Source organism: Aphelocoma coerulescens, chromosome 18 (genome assembly GCF_041296385.1).
Source record: "Aphelocoma coerulescens isolate FSJ_1873_10779 chromosome 18, UR_Acoe_1.0, whole genome shotgun sequence".
In the NCBI taxonomy this organism is placed as follows: Eukaryota; Metazoa; Chordata; class Aves; order Passeriformes; family Corvidae; genus Aphelocoma; species Aphelocoma coerulescens.
Window position 1 is genome coordinate 9068696 of NC_091031.1, and position 14710 is coordinate 9083405.

The following is a 14710-nucleotide window of genomic DNA, read 5'->3' on the forward strand; positions in this document are numbered from 1 at the left end:
CAGGAGAGAGCCAAGGAGACCTACCCTCCACCCAGCCCCGTGCCCATGCCCCTGGCACGGCCTTTTTCCTGTGCAGTTTGTGGCTGGAGGCAGCCAGCAGAGGAGCTGCTCTGCTGGAGCTGGGAAGGCCCCAGTGCCCTGGGCTGCTGGGCAGGAAAGGTCCAGAGCTCCACTGCCCCTCCCTGCCCACACCCTGGAACCCCTCTGCTGTTTTTCCTTGGGAGAGGCTGTGCTGGGGCTGGCCTCCAGCCCTGAGCTGCCCTGGCATTCAGGTGACATCGTGCCTGTCCCCCAGGACTGTTGTTGTCATCGTGCCAGGAAAACGTGATCCTGGCCTCATTCAGGGTGTGCTGGTGGGCCCCAGCCCTGCCCAGCCCCACGGGGCCCCTCGCTCACCAATCTGCAGTGGCTGCATCGTGGTCGTGTCGTAGAAGGACAAGGGCTGGAGGTGTAAAGAGCTGCTCTCCTCGGAAGAGCTCTCCTCCCCCCAGGCCTCCCTGGGGGAGGCAGGGGGTCTCTTCTCCATCCTTTAGGACAGACAATATGGGAGATGCTGGGGTGGGTGGTGTCGTGGGAATCTTTGGTAAAACACTTGAGCCCCACAGTGATGCCTTAGGTTTTAACTTTTCTAGTTTTCAAATCCTGCACTGCCCAGTGTGTAAGTCTGAACTTTCCTGTAGCCTGTTAATTTCTGCTCTCTCATGCCAGGCAGACATAACAAAGCCTGTCCAGGCCTGCTCTTCAAGGACACTCAGAGCGTCCTAGGCCCAAAAAGTACAAACCAAAGGCCTCTGAGAGGGGGGCAAGCTGAGGGGAACTACATCATTAAACCGAAGCTTTAACTGGAGAATTAACCCTGAGATGTAAATGAACCAAACCTAGAAAAGTGTGAAGAGCTCGTGACCTGCTGTCCATCTTGGGGTCCATCTGGGCAGTGGCCTCTGGCTCCCCAGGGGTACCTTTGAAGGCCTTTTAAATAAACACCTACCTTATTCCTTTACTCCTGTCTAGTTTCTTGTTTCTAGGTGGCCTCTCAAGGCACCAACAGGGCTACCAGGGGTGATGGGGCAAGACAGGCTGCACTCAGGGGCTCCTTGTCAGCGCCAAGCTCCTGCCTGTCACCATCCACCGTGGGCAGCAGGCATGCTGACCACGCATGCTGCGCTGGGGTGTCACAGAGGGCCCCGCTGTGACACAGCAGCTGCCTCTAGCAGCGGGTTCCAGTGCTTGTTGACATGGAACCTGTCCCCAGCAACAGGTGCCAGTGAGCCACCACCCAGGCAGGGAAGGGCAAGCTGTTCCCCAGGGCACAGGCCTGGCATAGCCTTGGGCACCTGGCTGCTTTCAGGGTGCCTCCAGACCTCCCTCTGCCCTCACATCCCCTCGGGACATCCCTGGTGCCCTCCCATGCACCCCAGAGCCCCGTGTTCAGACACTCCCATGTGCCTTCAGGACATCCCTTTCCTTCCGGGATACTGCAGAGCCTGACCTCTCTGTGGGGGTGTAGGAGTGCAGATGGGAGGGTGGCAACCACCAGGATAATGCTGTGGTCCTCATCATGCTGGGAGCTGTTGTCCTCTGGTCCAGCCCAGCTGAGCAGCCTGAGTTGCTGCAGGTGCTGCGGGGACCGGGGGCAAACTGGGACCTCTAGAGCACATCAAAAGGTCCCTCTGCATGGCCCCGTCCTCAGGGGTGTCCCTGCACCCTCAGCTTGGTGTCACCTGCAAACCTACTAAGGGTGCACTCAATCCCCTCATCTGTCTTTAATGAAGGTGTTAAATAGCTCTGGTCCCAGCACAGACCCCTGAGGGACACCACGGGACACTGATGTCCATCAGGACTCTGAGCCATTGACCATGGCCCTGTGGAAGTGACCGTCCAACCACTTTCTTATCTGTCATACATGAAATCCCTAATTAGCTTGGTCTTTGCATGTTAAGTGCCTTAATTAGTTTATTTTGAGTTAAACAGTTCTTTTAATTGAGTGATAAAGTTAACCCATCAACCCAGGTACCAAAATCAAGCCTTATTATTATGGTTTTCACTATCAAGCTTCATTATTAGTGTTTTCACTTGTTCAAGACACTGCATTTGCACTAGTCCCAGTTAAAATTCCCAGTTAAAAGTTTCCTGGTTAAAAATCCCTTTTTCAAACTTTAAACCACTTGTACACTGTAAGAGTTGTTTCTCCTATGTTCATTGTCTGCTTTTGTGGATGGTTTGGGAGGTATTAGATGTATTTTAGTATGTTTTTAAGTTTTTGCTTTGCACTTTAGTCTCGGGACTAACTCCAAAACCCCAGTCCTAACAGCCAATTGCTATTTTTAGCCCCATAGCCGTTATTCTGCAAGTAAGCTCCATAGCAACCTGAATCTTAATGAGGGCATGTTACCACCCTTACTTCAGCTGGTACCACCCCCCTGACAACGACGAGCCATTGGTGACAGAGATGATCTGTTAAAAAGAAAGCCCCAATCACTTTGGACCAAAGGGGTGTGCTATGGGCGGGCTGTGGGCGGGCTGGGGCGGAGCAAAGGCACTATAAAACAACGAGGCATCCCTCAGAGCAGAGCCGAGCCCCCTGCAGATCAGCTGTAGTGGACACCAGTGCTGGGTACTTAAGCCTTACTCCTTTTAAGGAGCTTTTAATAATTTTTAGCTTTGACATTTGGATTAGCTAAAAGTCAGCCCAGCACTGCAAGTTCTTCCACCAGAGGTCCAGTGCTGTTAAAGCCTGAAGATCTCGAATCCCTGCACTCCTGGGGCATACCTCCTGAGCCACTAGGATCCCAAATGTTTATATTTTTTTAATTTCTGTAATTTTTCAATTTTTCTGTTTTAATAAATTACTTTATTTTTTACTAAGAGTTGTCTTATTCCTCACATTATCCATCTTACAGTCCACCCATCAGATCCATCTCTGTCTAATTTAGAGTCAGTTTAGGGTCAAACACCCCTAGCATCAGGTACACAGGAGATCCTTTGAGAACTCTGTCTTCCCATTTGCAGGTTATTTTTTTAGTGTTTCTCTCTAACAGCTGCTTTCCTGCAAGCCTGGAGAAGCCTGAAGGGCAAAGTCTCAGGCTTCATTAGTGTGGGATTTGGTTTGGGTTTTTTTAAAGATTAAAATGTGGTCTCTTTTCTCATAGAAAACAATAAACTGGGGCACACGCAGTGCACAGCTCTGTGCAGCCACTGCCAGGCATGGGTCCCCTGGCATGGCTGGGCCCTGTGTCACAGCTGGCACAGACAGGGCATGAGCCAGGCATGAGCCAGGCATCCCCTCCCTGAGGGGGATCCCACCCCCTCGGGATCCTCCAGCCTCCTCCTGGTTGTCCCTGGGCCTGGGAGGCATCTCTGCTTGCTGGGGCTGGCCCCAAACACAGCACCAAGGTACAGATCTCAACAGAAAGACACGGGACAGGGCACTGAAAGGAGTAAAATCCAGGAAATATCTTTTTTAAAATTATATAGATATATATACAGGGATGAATCAATTATTTGAGCAGGTGGAAGTCCTTAGCAGCTCAAGTCTAACAAAACCAATTTCCAGAGCAGGCAGTAGCTGCTCAGGACAGGGATTGTCCTCGCTTTGCTTTACACCTGGAGCAGCAGCTTTCCTGGGCAAGCACAGGAGAGAAAAAGCAGATGAACCCTCAGCTACTGATTTGAGTTTGGCCCAGCCATTGGGATAGGAGCAGCCCTTTGCTGGCCTGCCACTCCTGCCGCTCCTTGCAGAACAGGACTGGGATTTTGCGGGCTCTCCTGGAGCAGTCTGGCATAAAAAACTCCTGTGCCAGTCCCAGCACCAGCCACTTGATGGCCATCCTGCTCTGCAAGAGAGGGACACCGGGGACAGAGCAGGGACCTGCCAGGGACCCCCGAGCTCACCAGCTGGGAGCCGAGGGGTCCCCCGACAGCCCCGAGCAGCTGCCCCACGGTGCTGTCCCTCACCTGGGTGTTACAAACGAGAGGGTTGGAGATCACTTTAAAAATCACTGGTGAGGGTACGAGCAAAAGTCAGATTTAATATTAAGCGACAAAGCACCACAAGTTCGTTGGCAAGATTGACTCTACCACTTACAGGACAGCTGAGGCACCGCAAGGGAAAACAATCAGCAAGAAGATACAGAGGAGATGAAGGTCTGGAAAGCTGGAGATTCCCCACCCAAGAAAAAGGTGGTAAAGAAAAAGGTGATAAAAGGATGAAAGAATGTGGTGCAAAGTAGCATGAAGAGTAAGAAAACCAGTAGAGGATAGAATACTAATGAATTAAGTGAATGATGTGACTTAGAATCAATGAGCATTAATTTCTTTATTTGCTAAAAATGTATGAGTAAGCGGAAAAGTTCTGTATTGGCATCAGCGTGGAGGCCAGAATTTGTCAGCCACCCCTGTTGGCCAAAACTTAAGCAATGCTTTACTCTCTAACACTCAAAAGACAGTGTTAGAGGGAGTCTTGATCCCGACGATTTCGGAGGTTTTCGGTAACAGCAGCACTGGTGAAAAGACGCCCAAAGCCGGCAGCCCGCACACGCTCTGGTTCCTCCCGCAGGTGCCCCGGCTGCCCATCCCTTCTCGCTGGTCAGACTCTCTGCTGTTTTTCCCGGTGCCTGGGGATGGCATCACCTCCTCGTTGTTCTCGATGTGTGGTGAGGAGCTGGAGGCTTTCCCCAGCGCACGTGGATGAGCCTTGTTTTGGTGGAAATCGGAGATGGCCCATTTAGAACAGAGCGCTTCACTCATTCCCAGCTCCAAGGCCCTGGCACTTCCCAGGGATCCGCTCTGGGATGCGCTGAGGTCCCCTCAGGGCTGAATTCCCTCATCATTCCATACCTCGCAGGGCTGCCAGGGATCGTTTGGGGCCCCACAGCTGTACTCCAGCTCTCCGCGGGGCATTTTGGAATACAGGGAATGGAATTTGGAGTCTGTCAATGACACTGTGGGGCCCTGCAGATACAATTCAAGGCCCACGGGGACATTTTGGAGTATCAGGGATGCAATCTGAGGCCCTCTGCACAAAATCTGGGGGCCTGTGCCTGCAATTTTAGGGCCAAGTGGGGCATTTTGGGATGGCAGGGATGTGAGGAGGAAGCATCCCACTGCCTGCGGGACAGGCTGAGAAGGACACAGTCTGCTCCGCACACTCAGGGCACTACACAAATGAAGGATACCATGGGCTTGGATGTGTTTTTCCATCTTTATTAATTAATCTACAGAAAACTCAAACTCTGCTGAGCTCACCGGCACCAGCAGCTACAGAAAACTACAACTCTGCTGAGCTCACTGGCACCAGCAGCTACAGAAAACTAAAACTCTGCTGAGCTCACTGGCACCAGCAGCTACAGGAAACTAAAACTCTGCTGAGCTCACTGGCACCAGCAGCTCCAGAAAACTCAAACTCTGCTGAGCTCACTGGCACCAGCAGCTACAGAAAACTAAAACTCTGCTGAGCTCACTGGCACCAGCAGCTCCAGAAAACTACAGCTCTGCTGAGCTCACTGGCACCAGCAGCTCCAGAAAACTACAACTCTGCTGAGCTCACTGGCACCAGCAGCTACAGGAAACTAAAACTCTGCTGAGCTCACTGGCACCAGCAGCTACAGAAAACTAAAACTCTGCTGAGCTCACTGGCACCAGCAGCTACAGAAAACTAAAACTCTGCTGAGCTCACTGGCACCAGCAGCTCCAGAAAACTACAGCTCTGCTGAGCTCACTGGCACCAGCAGCTCCAGAAAACTCAAACTCTGCTGAGCTCACTGGCACCAGCAGCTACAGAAAACTACAGCTCTGCTGAGCTCACCAGCACCAGCAGCTACAGAAAACTACAACCCTGCTGAGCTCACTGGCACCAGCAGCTACAGAAAACTACAACTCTGCTGAGCTCACTGGCACCAGCAGCACAACATTTGGAGAAGTTCCCACGATCTTCGCCGCACCCTTGGAGCTCTCAGGATCAAGCCAGTGTGGGCTGCCATGGAACTGATCGAGATATCCCTGTCTGTCTCCAAGGGCTGAAGGGCTGTGACCAAAAGAAACAGAGCCAAGGTGAAGCCACGTGTGTGCAGAGCCCCTGCGGGTTCCCTGCAGAGCACTCACCGCTGAGGATGTCAGCCTGAGTCTCCGAATCCCGGTTCCTCATGTGTGTCGTGGCGCTCCCTGGGAAGAGAGCTCCGTCATTCCCTGCTCCTGCTGTGCTCCCAGCAGTGTGAGCCCTGGCCCTGCTGCCCTCCCACTCTGCAGGGCTGACCCAGGGGCCACCAGCAGCCAAAGGGAGTGCGGCTGAGCAAGGCGGTCACCAAGCCCAGCTTGTGGCAAGGGGCAGAGGGAGGCTGAGGCTCGGCATGGGGTGGTTGGGCTTGCCACAGGGTTGCTGCTTGCTGCCAGTGCAGTGGCAAGGCAGTGGCCAGGCTGGCCCAAAAGGGGCCAGGGGCTGTGACTCACTGATGAACCTGACGGCCGCCAGGCGCACGGAGGACTGAGGGTCCCTCAGGTAGGGCAGGCTCTGATGAATGTACTCTTCAGCCCTGCTGCTCCTCCTCAGCAGCTGCAGGGAGCACCAGAAATGTCTCCAGGATTGTCACAGAGTCCCCCAGCTGGCTGGAGCAGTCCCTCCTGCCAGCACCCCTCACTGCTGAGCCCTCCCTCTTGCTGGGTACAGGGAAGGGAGAGGGGCCTGGACAGGAGCCTCTGGGGCTCTGTTCTCGAGGACAGGAACAAGGTCCTCCAGGTCCTGCCCAGTCCTGCCAGCAGCACTCGGAACAGGCTCTGTTCCCCTGACAGACATAGAGCAGGGACAGCCCTCACCCAGCCCGGGCCCTGGGGCTTGTCCTTACCAAGCATTCTCCAAGCTCCCACATGCGCTCTCTCTGCAGCAGGTGCTTGAGCTGCTTCCATTTGAGAAGCTCTGCAGCAGCAAACAGGGCTTCCCTGGAGGCCTGCAGGACAGCATGATCTCAGAGGTGGCGCCAGGGCCTGGGCAAAGAGACCTCTTGGCTCTACTCCTGCCGTGATTCTGCCCTTAGGAAGCTGTGACTTGTCCTAGCCCAAATGTCTTGAAGTCTTTTGGGGACAGCCCTGGGTGACTGCCTGAGCCTTGAAGCCCTGGCCTCTGATACTTGTAGGAAAGCTGAGAAACCTCTGGGCTTCTGGGAGCACATATGTTCAGGCCTCAGGTGCTGCCTCAGTGGCCACGGGCTGCTGCAGAGCCCTGCTGGAGCAGGCAGGGCCGGTGTTGAAAATGGCCGGGCCACCTTGTCCAGCCCTGCTTGTGCTGGTTCCACAGGGACCCTACCCAGGGGCTGCACTGGGGGAGCCCTGCCCGCTGCCAGCAGCCCTTGCCCAAGTCCCTGGGATCCCTGGGAGGTGGCAGTCCCCCCATACCAGTGCTCAGCCTTGAAATCCAAACCTTAGCCACGCTGGGGAGATGGTCGTTCAGACGGAAGAGAAGCGGGACCAGAGCACTCTGCATCTCCCTCCTCATCTTCTTCTCATCCCTACTCAACACAGACTTCAGCAGGTCTCTGAAGAGCCACAGGGAGAGCTCTCGCAGCTGGCTGCACTCCTGGCGGGAAGGAGGAAAAGTGAGCTTTGGAACAGCGGCTCCCTGCCCGTGGCTGCGGTGAGGGCGATGCTCCAGGGTCAGATTCCAGAGCAGGCAGGAGCAGCGTTTGGCTGCAAAGCCCAGAATCCATTCCAGGAGAGCTGAGCCTGCTCTGAGCACTGCTTTCAGGGCAGGGCTGCAGGGCTCAGGCTCCCACATCAGCCTCACCGAGTCAAAGAGGGGCAGCACCTTCCCCACCAGCATCAGGGCGATGGAGCTGGCCTTTGCCTTTTTCAGCTGACCCAGGATATTTCGGAGGACCACAGTGATCTTCAGCTTTTCATCTTCACTGCCAACTTCCAGTATCTTCATCATGCTTGGCAGGAAGGCGTCCACTTTTCTTGCCTTTCCGAAGAAGAGAATTTCCATTTTCTGAAAAGGCTTTGTCTGGAGGCCTCCCAGGGCAGCCACCCCAGGCCCCACCACAGCAGGGAGGGTCCTTGAAGCAGTCACCCCACACCCTGACTCCCAGCCCAGGCCAAGCCACTGCCTTGCACTCAGCCCCAGGCCCTGGCTGCTGACGTGGCTGCCCCAACATCAGCCTGCTCACCATCTCCGCTCTCTCTGACAGCCCAGCGAGGACTTCCAGCAACAGGAAGGCCATCACCACATCGGGATGCTCCTGATCGCTCCAGACGTTGGGCTCGTCACCCAACTCCTCCACGTCAATCTGCCCCGAGAACGACTGCAGGAACAAACAGAGCCATGAGGCGCTGGCAGAGGGCTCATGGCCAGGGATCAGGGCCTTTCCTGGCAACTCACGGCTCTGTGAGAGACGCCGGGGCCTTCTCCGCGAGGGTTGCACCACTGGTTGTGGAGCAAGGTAGCCAGTTCTGTTAGGACCTTGTCCAAAATCTCGGGCATGGAGGACAGAGTGTCGCACAGTTCCTGCACAGTGCTGGAAGCCAGGGGCTGCCTCAGCCACAGCGCCATGGCCAGGACCAGCCCCACAGAGCAGAGCCCATGCTGGGGGTCTCCAGGGGCCCTGCCTGGGAGGCCTGACAGGCTTGAGGGGGAGTTGTGGGAGCACCAAGCTGGCTCTGGACTGGCTTGGCTGCCTTTGGCTGCTGCGGGCCCAGCCAGAGAGCTGGAAAGGTTTGTGGGATGGAGAGCCTGGCTCCATGGGAAGTCCTGCAGCATTCCTTGGATCTGGCAGACACAAAGTCTTGGGGACCCACTCCCCACATGGAGCAAGCCCTTCAGATTGTCAGGCCCAGTACCTGTCTCCTTGAAGAGCCATCTCACACAGGCTGATGACCACTGCTGAGCCATACTCATTGGTCATCAGGAGAAACAGTGACTCCACTTTCTTACAGCCTGACTCCGTGGTGATGTATGGCAGGGTTTCAAGGATGCAGCTCACTATCCTGGGCACCTGGAGAGCAAACAGGTGAGCATGGCACTGCCCCTGGAGTGCAGCCATGGCCTCAGCTGCCCTTGCCATTCCTCTCTGCCACCTTCAGGTGGCTTCAGATGTCCAAGTCCCCTGGATTTGTGAGGAAGGGATGGAGGGAGGAACAAGGCCTGACAGGGCTGAAGATGGCAGTCCAGCCCCAGGGCACTTACATCCATCAGCCAGGAGTCTGGGTCTCTCATGGCCACATCCAGCATGCTGCTGGGCACCTCCTTGTCAAGGATGCTGGCATCTCTCAACGCCCCAATGGCCTCGAGGATGACGTCTGTCCTCTCGCTAGAGTGGAGGTATCTTCCAAAGGCCTATGGCAGGAAGGAAGGCAGGCATGCCCCTGAGTGCCCTGGTGCTGCTGCTTGGCTGGGCAGAGGTTCCTGGCAGTGCTGGCAGCAGATCCCTCAGGAAAGCTGACAGCAGTGCCTGCAGTCCCTGCGTGGGAGAGGGGGAGGAGAAAGGAGCCTCCACATTGGCGAGGAGGGCTCATGGGCATGGCGTGCTGGCCCTACAGAGAAGCAGGGTCTTGCTGGGGGCCAGGAGGGCTGGAGCTCCTGCTGGGGCTGGAGCTGCTGCCGGGACACCGGAGTGCAGCCCGTCTGTTGTCCCTGCTCAGGGATGGCAGGAACCTTCTTGCCAGGGCACTGAGGCCCCACTGGCCCCACTGACTCTGGGTCCCTTTGCTCACACAAAGGCCCTGCTGATGCCATGGACAAGAGTCCCCACAAAGAGGAGGGGGGCTCTTTACCTGGGTACAGTCCTTGGTGCTCAGGGAACACAGCGAGGAGGTGGTCACAGCTTTCCAAACAAGCTGGCCTGACCTGTCCATTGGCCTTGACTTGTCTAAACAGCAGGGCAAACATAGAAAAGTCAGTAAGCTCATCAAACCACCCTGAGATCTGCTTGCAAGAGAGCGGGACAGAATCAGGCAAGATTTCTGGAGGGCATCAGCAAGAGCTTCCTGCTACAGGCAAGAGGGAGCAGCCATGGTGCTGGATCTGCTCTTCTCTAACGGGGAAGGCTTGGCTTTGGGACCTGGGAGTCAATTGTAGCTTTGGCTGTGGGGGCCACAAGCCAGTGGGCTTCAAGGTCCTGAAAGGAAGGGGAGGAAAGGGAGCAGGAACAAACAGATCTGGGATTGGAGGTGAGCACTCAGCTTCTGCAGCAAAGTGACAGCTGGGATGCTACAGGAAGCAGCTGGGAGGGGCAAAGGAGGTCAGGCAGCAGGTATGGCAAGAGAGCTCTGTGTGCACAGGTGTGAAGGCCACAGCTGCTCTTGCTTTTTTACTTACAGAGGAATTCAGCGAGGGAAAAAAGAGCATGGAAGGCTGTGTAGCTTGTTTGTTCACTGGAATATCGGAAAAGAAGGAGACGTCCCAGCAGCTTTCCCAGGACTGGGATTGAGATGTCTTTAGGGCAGACAGGTCCAGAACTGTCTCTTCCAAAGTTGACAGAGGCCTGGATGAGGGAGGCATGAGAAGAAGGGCTAAGAGAAGGAAGTTAGTGCCGAAGACTTGTACCCAAGAGTGTGCCCAGGGCTGGATTCCCGGTGAATCTGAGCTTTGCAGGGCTCTATGGCCCCACCTCTTGGAGCAAAACCAGCTGGGCAGCAGCCCTGGCATGGAGAGTGGCAGGGAGGGGAGATGGCCTGGCTGGAAGGTGCCTGGTCCTTACCTTCAGCCTGCAATAGTTGGACATCAAATAGGTAAGGACACCAATCCTCCCCACAGCCCTCTCCTGCACAACTTCTCTCTCCGACCTGGTGAAGTCCAGCAGCATCTGGGATGAGAGAAGCTGCTGGTGAGCACCAGAAGCAAACACAGCTCTGCTCCTGGGCCAGACTTGCATCATCCCTCAAGGCTTCCTCTGACCTCACACAAAGCCTGCAGAGGGGTGCCTATCCCTGGGGTCCCTCAGAGGCCTGGACAAAGCTCCCAGGACAACCTTTTGGCCGGGAAGGTGCCACCCTCTGCAGCCACTGTGCCTCAGAGGAGCCTGGTGCCAGCCCCTGCTTCCTCACAGGAGGTGAGCATCCTCCCCACACCACGCTCTGCCTGCTCAGCACTGGACTGGGCAGCTCCTCCCCTCCAGGGTGAGGAGCTGCCCTGGGACCCCCTCTCTGCCTGTGCCAGACCTCAAAGATGTCCTGCAGCTCCTGGCTGACTCTGGAGACAGGAAAGCTGAGCACCAATGTCCTCAGCATTGTGTCCATGGCCTTCAGGGTCTGCAAAGAGGACAGAGAGAGCAGTGCCTGGGATTGTGCTGTTCTTTCCCCCATGCCCAGGAGACTGATCTGAACTCTCAGTGCCTGAGGAGGAAACCTGAACTGCCCCGGACAGACACAGGGATACACAAACTGCTGGGGACAGAGCAGCCTGTGGCACAGGACACAGCCAGGCCCGTGGGAAGGGGACAGAGCCACAAGGGGGGGAAAGCAACAGCAGGACCTCACCCTGCCTCAGGTCTCTGGTCATGGGGCAGCACAGGGTGACCAGGGAGCTGCCCAGAAGGACTGGAGACTGCTGGAGCTCACCCAGCACTTACCTTGATGTAGAGGGAAGCACCTGAGCGTGGCATTTCCCTTTCTGGGGGAAGGCAGAAGACACTTGAGAAACACGCAGAGAGGAGGCTCTTGGTTTTGCCCTCCAGCACATTCTCCACCAAACTGCAAGGACAGAGGAGAGCCAGTTGGCCACTGGTGCTGGGAGCAGCCCCTCGAGGCCTTGTGCAGGAGGCCTCGGAGCTCTGGGGCAGGGGGCCCACCTTAATTCATCAATGGCAATCATGGAGAGGTACCGAACCCGTGAGGACAGATGGTCCCTTGGCTCCTTTTCCAGGATGTCCTGCAGAACACAACCAGGATGGGACCTGGCAGCTGCTAGCACCCAGTGCCTCCAGTGCCTGCCCCACCCAAGTGCTGTCCACACAGGGTCCCAGTGCCAGGGGTGCTTATCCCCATGCCCAAAACACCAGGTGTCCCCCCACCTTGATGTTCTCCACCACTTCGCACGTTTGGCAGAATAAATCCAGGCCCTGGGTCAAGCCACGTTTCAAGGCGGTTTTGCACATCACGTAGACGCTCTTCAGAAATGTGAACTTGTGGGCGTCCTGGCAGCCAGGGGACAGAGACACAAATGGGGAGTGTGGCAGGGTGGACACAGCCAGCAGGACCAGAGCACTGCCCTGTGAGAAAGGCAGCTCTGCCCAGGCAGCAGCCCTCCACAGCCCAGCAAAGGCCCTGCCAGCAATCGCCAGCACAGCCACTGTCCCACTGGCCACAATTACCTTGTCAAGGCTGCTGACAAAGGCCATGATGAAGTCCACAGCTTCCTCTGCTTCTTCATATATGGGCAACCAGCTGGCATCTGCCAGAGGGGAAGAGCAGGGAGGGCTGCAGAGGCTCTGGCCACAGGAGAGAGCCAAGGAGACCTACCCTCCACCCAGACCCGTGCCCATGCCCCTGGCACGGCCTTTTTCCTGTGCAGTTTGTGGCTGGAGGCAGCCAGCAGAGGAGCTGCTCTGCTGGAGCTGGGAAGGCCCCAGTGCCCTGGGCTGCTGGGCAGGAAAGGTCCAGAGCCCCACTGCCCCTCCCTGCCCACACCCTGGAGCCCCTCTGCTGTTTTGTCTTGGGAGAGGCTGTGCTGGGGCTGGCCTCCAGCCCTGAGCTGCCCTGGCATTCAGGTGACATCGTGCCTGTCCCCCAGGACTGTTGTTGTCATCGTGCCAGGAAAACGTGATCCTGGCCTCATTCAGGGTGTGCTGGTGGGCCCCAGCCCTGCCCAGCCCCACGGGGCCCCTCGCTCACCAATCTGCAGTGGCTGCATCGTGGTCGTGTCGTAGAAGGACAAGGGCTGGAGGTGTAAAGAGCTGCTCTCCTCGGAAGAGCTGTCCTCCCCCCAGGCCTCCCTGGGGGAGGCAGGGGGTCTCTTCTCCATCCTTTAGGACAGACAATATGGGAGATGCTGGGGTGGGTGGTGTCGTGGGAATCTTTGGTAAAACACTTGAGCCCCACAGTGATGCCTTAGGTTTTAACTTTTCTCGTTTTCAAATCCTGCACTGCCCAGTGTGTAAGTCTGAACTTTCCTGTAGCCTGTTAATTTCTGCTCTCTCATGCCAGGCAGACATAACAAAGCCTGTCCAGGCCTGCTCTTCAAGGACACTCAGAGCGTCCTAGGCCCAAAAAGTACAAACCAAAGGCCTCTGAGAGGGGGGCAAGCTGAGGGGAACTACATCATTAAACCGAAGCTTTAACTGGAGAATTAACCCTGAGATGTAAATGAACCAAACCTAGAAAAGTGTGAAGAGCTCGTGACCTGCTGTCCATCTTGGGGTCCATCTGGGCAGTGGCCTCTGGCTCCCCAGGGGTACCTTTGAAGGCCTTTTAAATAAACACCTACCTTATTCCTTTACTCCTGTCTAGTTTCTTGTTTCTAGGTGGCCTCTCAAGGCACCAACAGGGCTACCAGGGGTGATGGGGCAAGACAGGCTGCACTCAGGGGCTCCTTGTCAGCTCCAAGCTCCTGCCTGTCACCATCCACCGTGGGCAGCAGGCATGCTGCCCACGCATGCTGCGCTGGGGTGTCACAGAGGGCCCCGCTGTGACACAGCAGCTGCCTCTAGCAGCGGGTTCCAGTGCTTGTTGACATGGAACCTGTCCCCAGCAACAGGTGCCAGTGAGCCACCACCCAGGCAGGGAAGGGCAAGCTGTTCCCCAGGGCACAGGCCTGGCATAGCCTTGGGCACCTGGCTGCTTTCAGGGTGCCTCCAGACCTCCCTCTGCCCTCACATCCCCTCGGGACATCCCTGGTGCCCTCCCATGCACCCCAGAGCCCCGTGTTCAGACACTCCCATGTGCCTTCAGGACATCCCTTTCCTTCCAGGATACTGCAGAGCCTGACCTCTCTGTGGGGGTGTAGGAGTGCAGATGGGAGGGTGGCAACCACCAGGATAATGCTGTGGTCCTCATCATGCTGGGAGCTGTTGTCCTCTGGTCCAGCCCAGCTGAGCAGCCTGAGTTGCTGCAGGTGCTGCGGGGACCGGGGGCAAACTGGGACCTCTAGAGCACATCAAAAGGTCCCTCTGCATGGCCCCGTCCTCAGGGGTGTCCCTGCACCCTCAGCTTGGTGTCACCTGCAAACCTACTAAGGGTGCACTCAATCCCCTCATCTGTCTTTAATGAAGGTGTTAAATAGCTCTGGTCCCAGCACAGACCCCTGAGGGACACCACGGGACACTGATGTCCATCAGGACTCTGAGCCATTGACCATGGCCCTGTGGAAGTGACCGTCCAACCACTTTCTTATCTGTCATACATGAAATCCCTAATTAGCTTGGTCTTTGCATGTTAAGTGCCTTAATTAGTTTATTTTGAGTTAAACAGTTCTTTTAATTGAGTGATAAAGTTAACCCATCAACCCAGGTACCAAAATCAAAGCCTTATTATTATGGTTTTCACTATCAAGCTTCATTATTAGTGTTTTCACTTGTTCAAGACAGTGCATTTGCACTAGTCCCAGTTAAAATTCCCAGTTAAAAGTTTCCTGGTTAAAAATCCCTTTTTCAAACTTTAAACCACTTGTACACTGTAAGAGTTGTTTCTCCTATGTTCATTGTCTGCTTTTGTGGATGGTTTGGGAGGTATTAGATGTATTTTAGTATGTTTTTAAGTTTTTGCTTTGCACTTTAGTCTCGGGACTAACTCC

At 55.6% G+C, this 14710-nt stretch overlaps 1 protein-coding gene across 1 annotated transcript; it reads right to left on the minus strand.

Annotated features, from left to right (window-relative positions):
* Positions 1-5885: 5885 nt before the first annotated feature.
* LOC138120334 (maestro heat-like repeat family member 5) lies at positions 5886-12943 on the minus strand. Its single transcript, XM_069032914.1, has 18 exons — positions 12814-12943; positions 12294-12373; positions 11994-12116; positions 11772-11851; positions 11553-11673; positions 11143-11232; positions 10683-10787; positions 10301-10466; positions 9757-9851; positions 9170-9319; positions 8824-8978; positions 8366-8501; positions 8154-8288; positions 7409-7948; positions 6837-6938; positions 6445-6547; positions 6100-6159; positions 5886-6022 (listed from the first exon to the last, which is right to left on the minus strand). The coding sequence occupies exons 1-18, from the start codon at positions 12941-12943 to the stop codon at positions 5886-5888; spliced, it is 2508 nt and encodes an 835-aa protein (XP_068889015.1).
* Positions 12944-14710: the final 1767 nt, after the last annotated feature.

Excerpts from the sequence above, each read along its gene's own strand:
- LOC138120334 (XM_069032914.1), bottom strand. The coding sequence starts at position 12,943 with ATGGAGAAGAGACCCCCTGCCTCCCCCAGGGAGGCCTGGGGGGAGGAC. Across the intron at positions 10,467-10,682 it reads CCAACTATTGCAGGCTGAAG|GCCTCTGTCAACTTTGGAAG; the intron begins GTAAGGACCAGG and ends TCCCTCATCCAG. Across the intron at positions 9,320-9,756 it reads GCACCAAGGACTGTACCCAG|GCCTTTGGAAGATACCTCCA; the intron begins GTAAAGAGCCCC and ends TTCCTGCCATAG.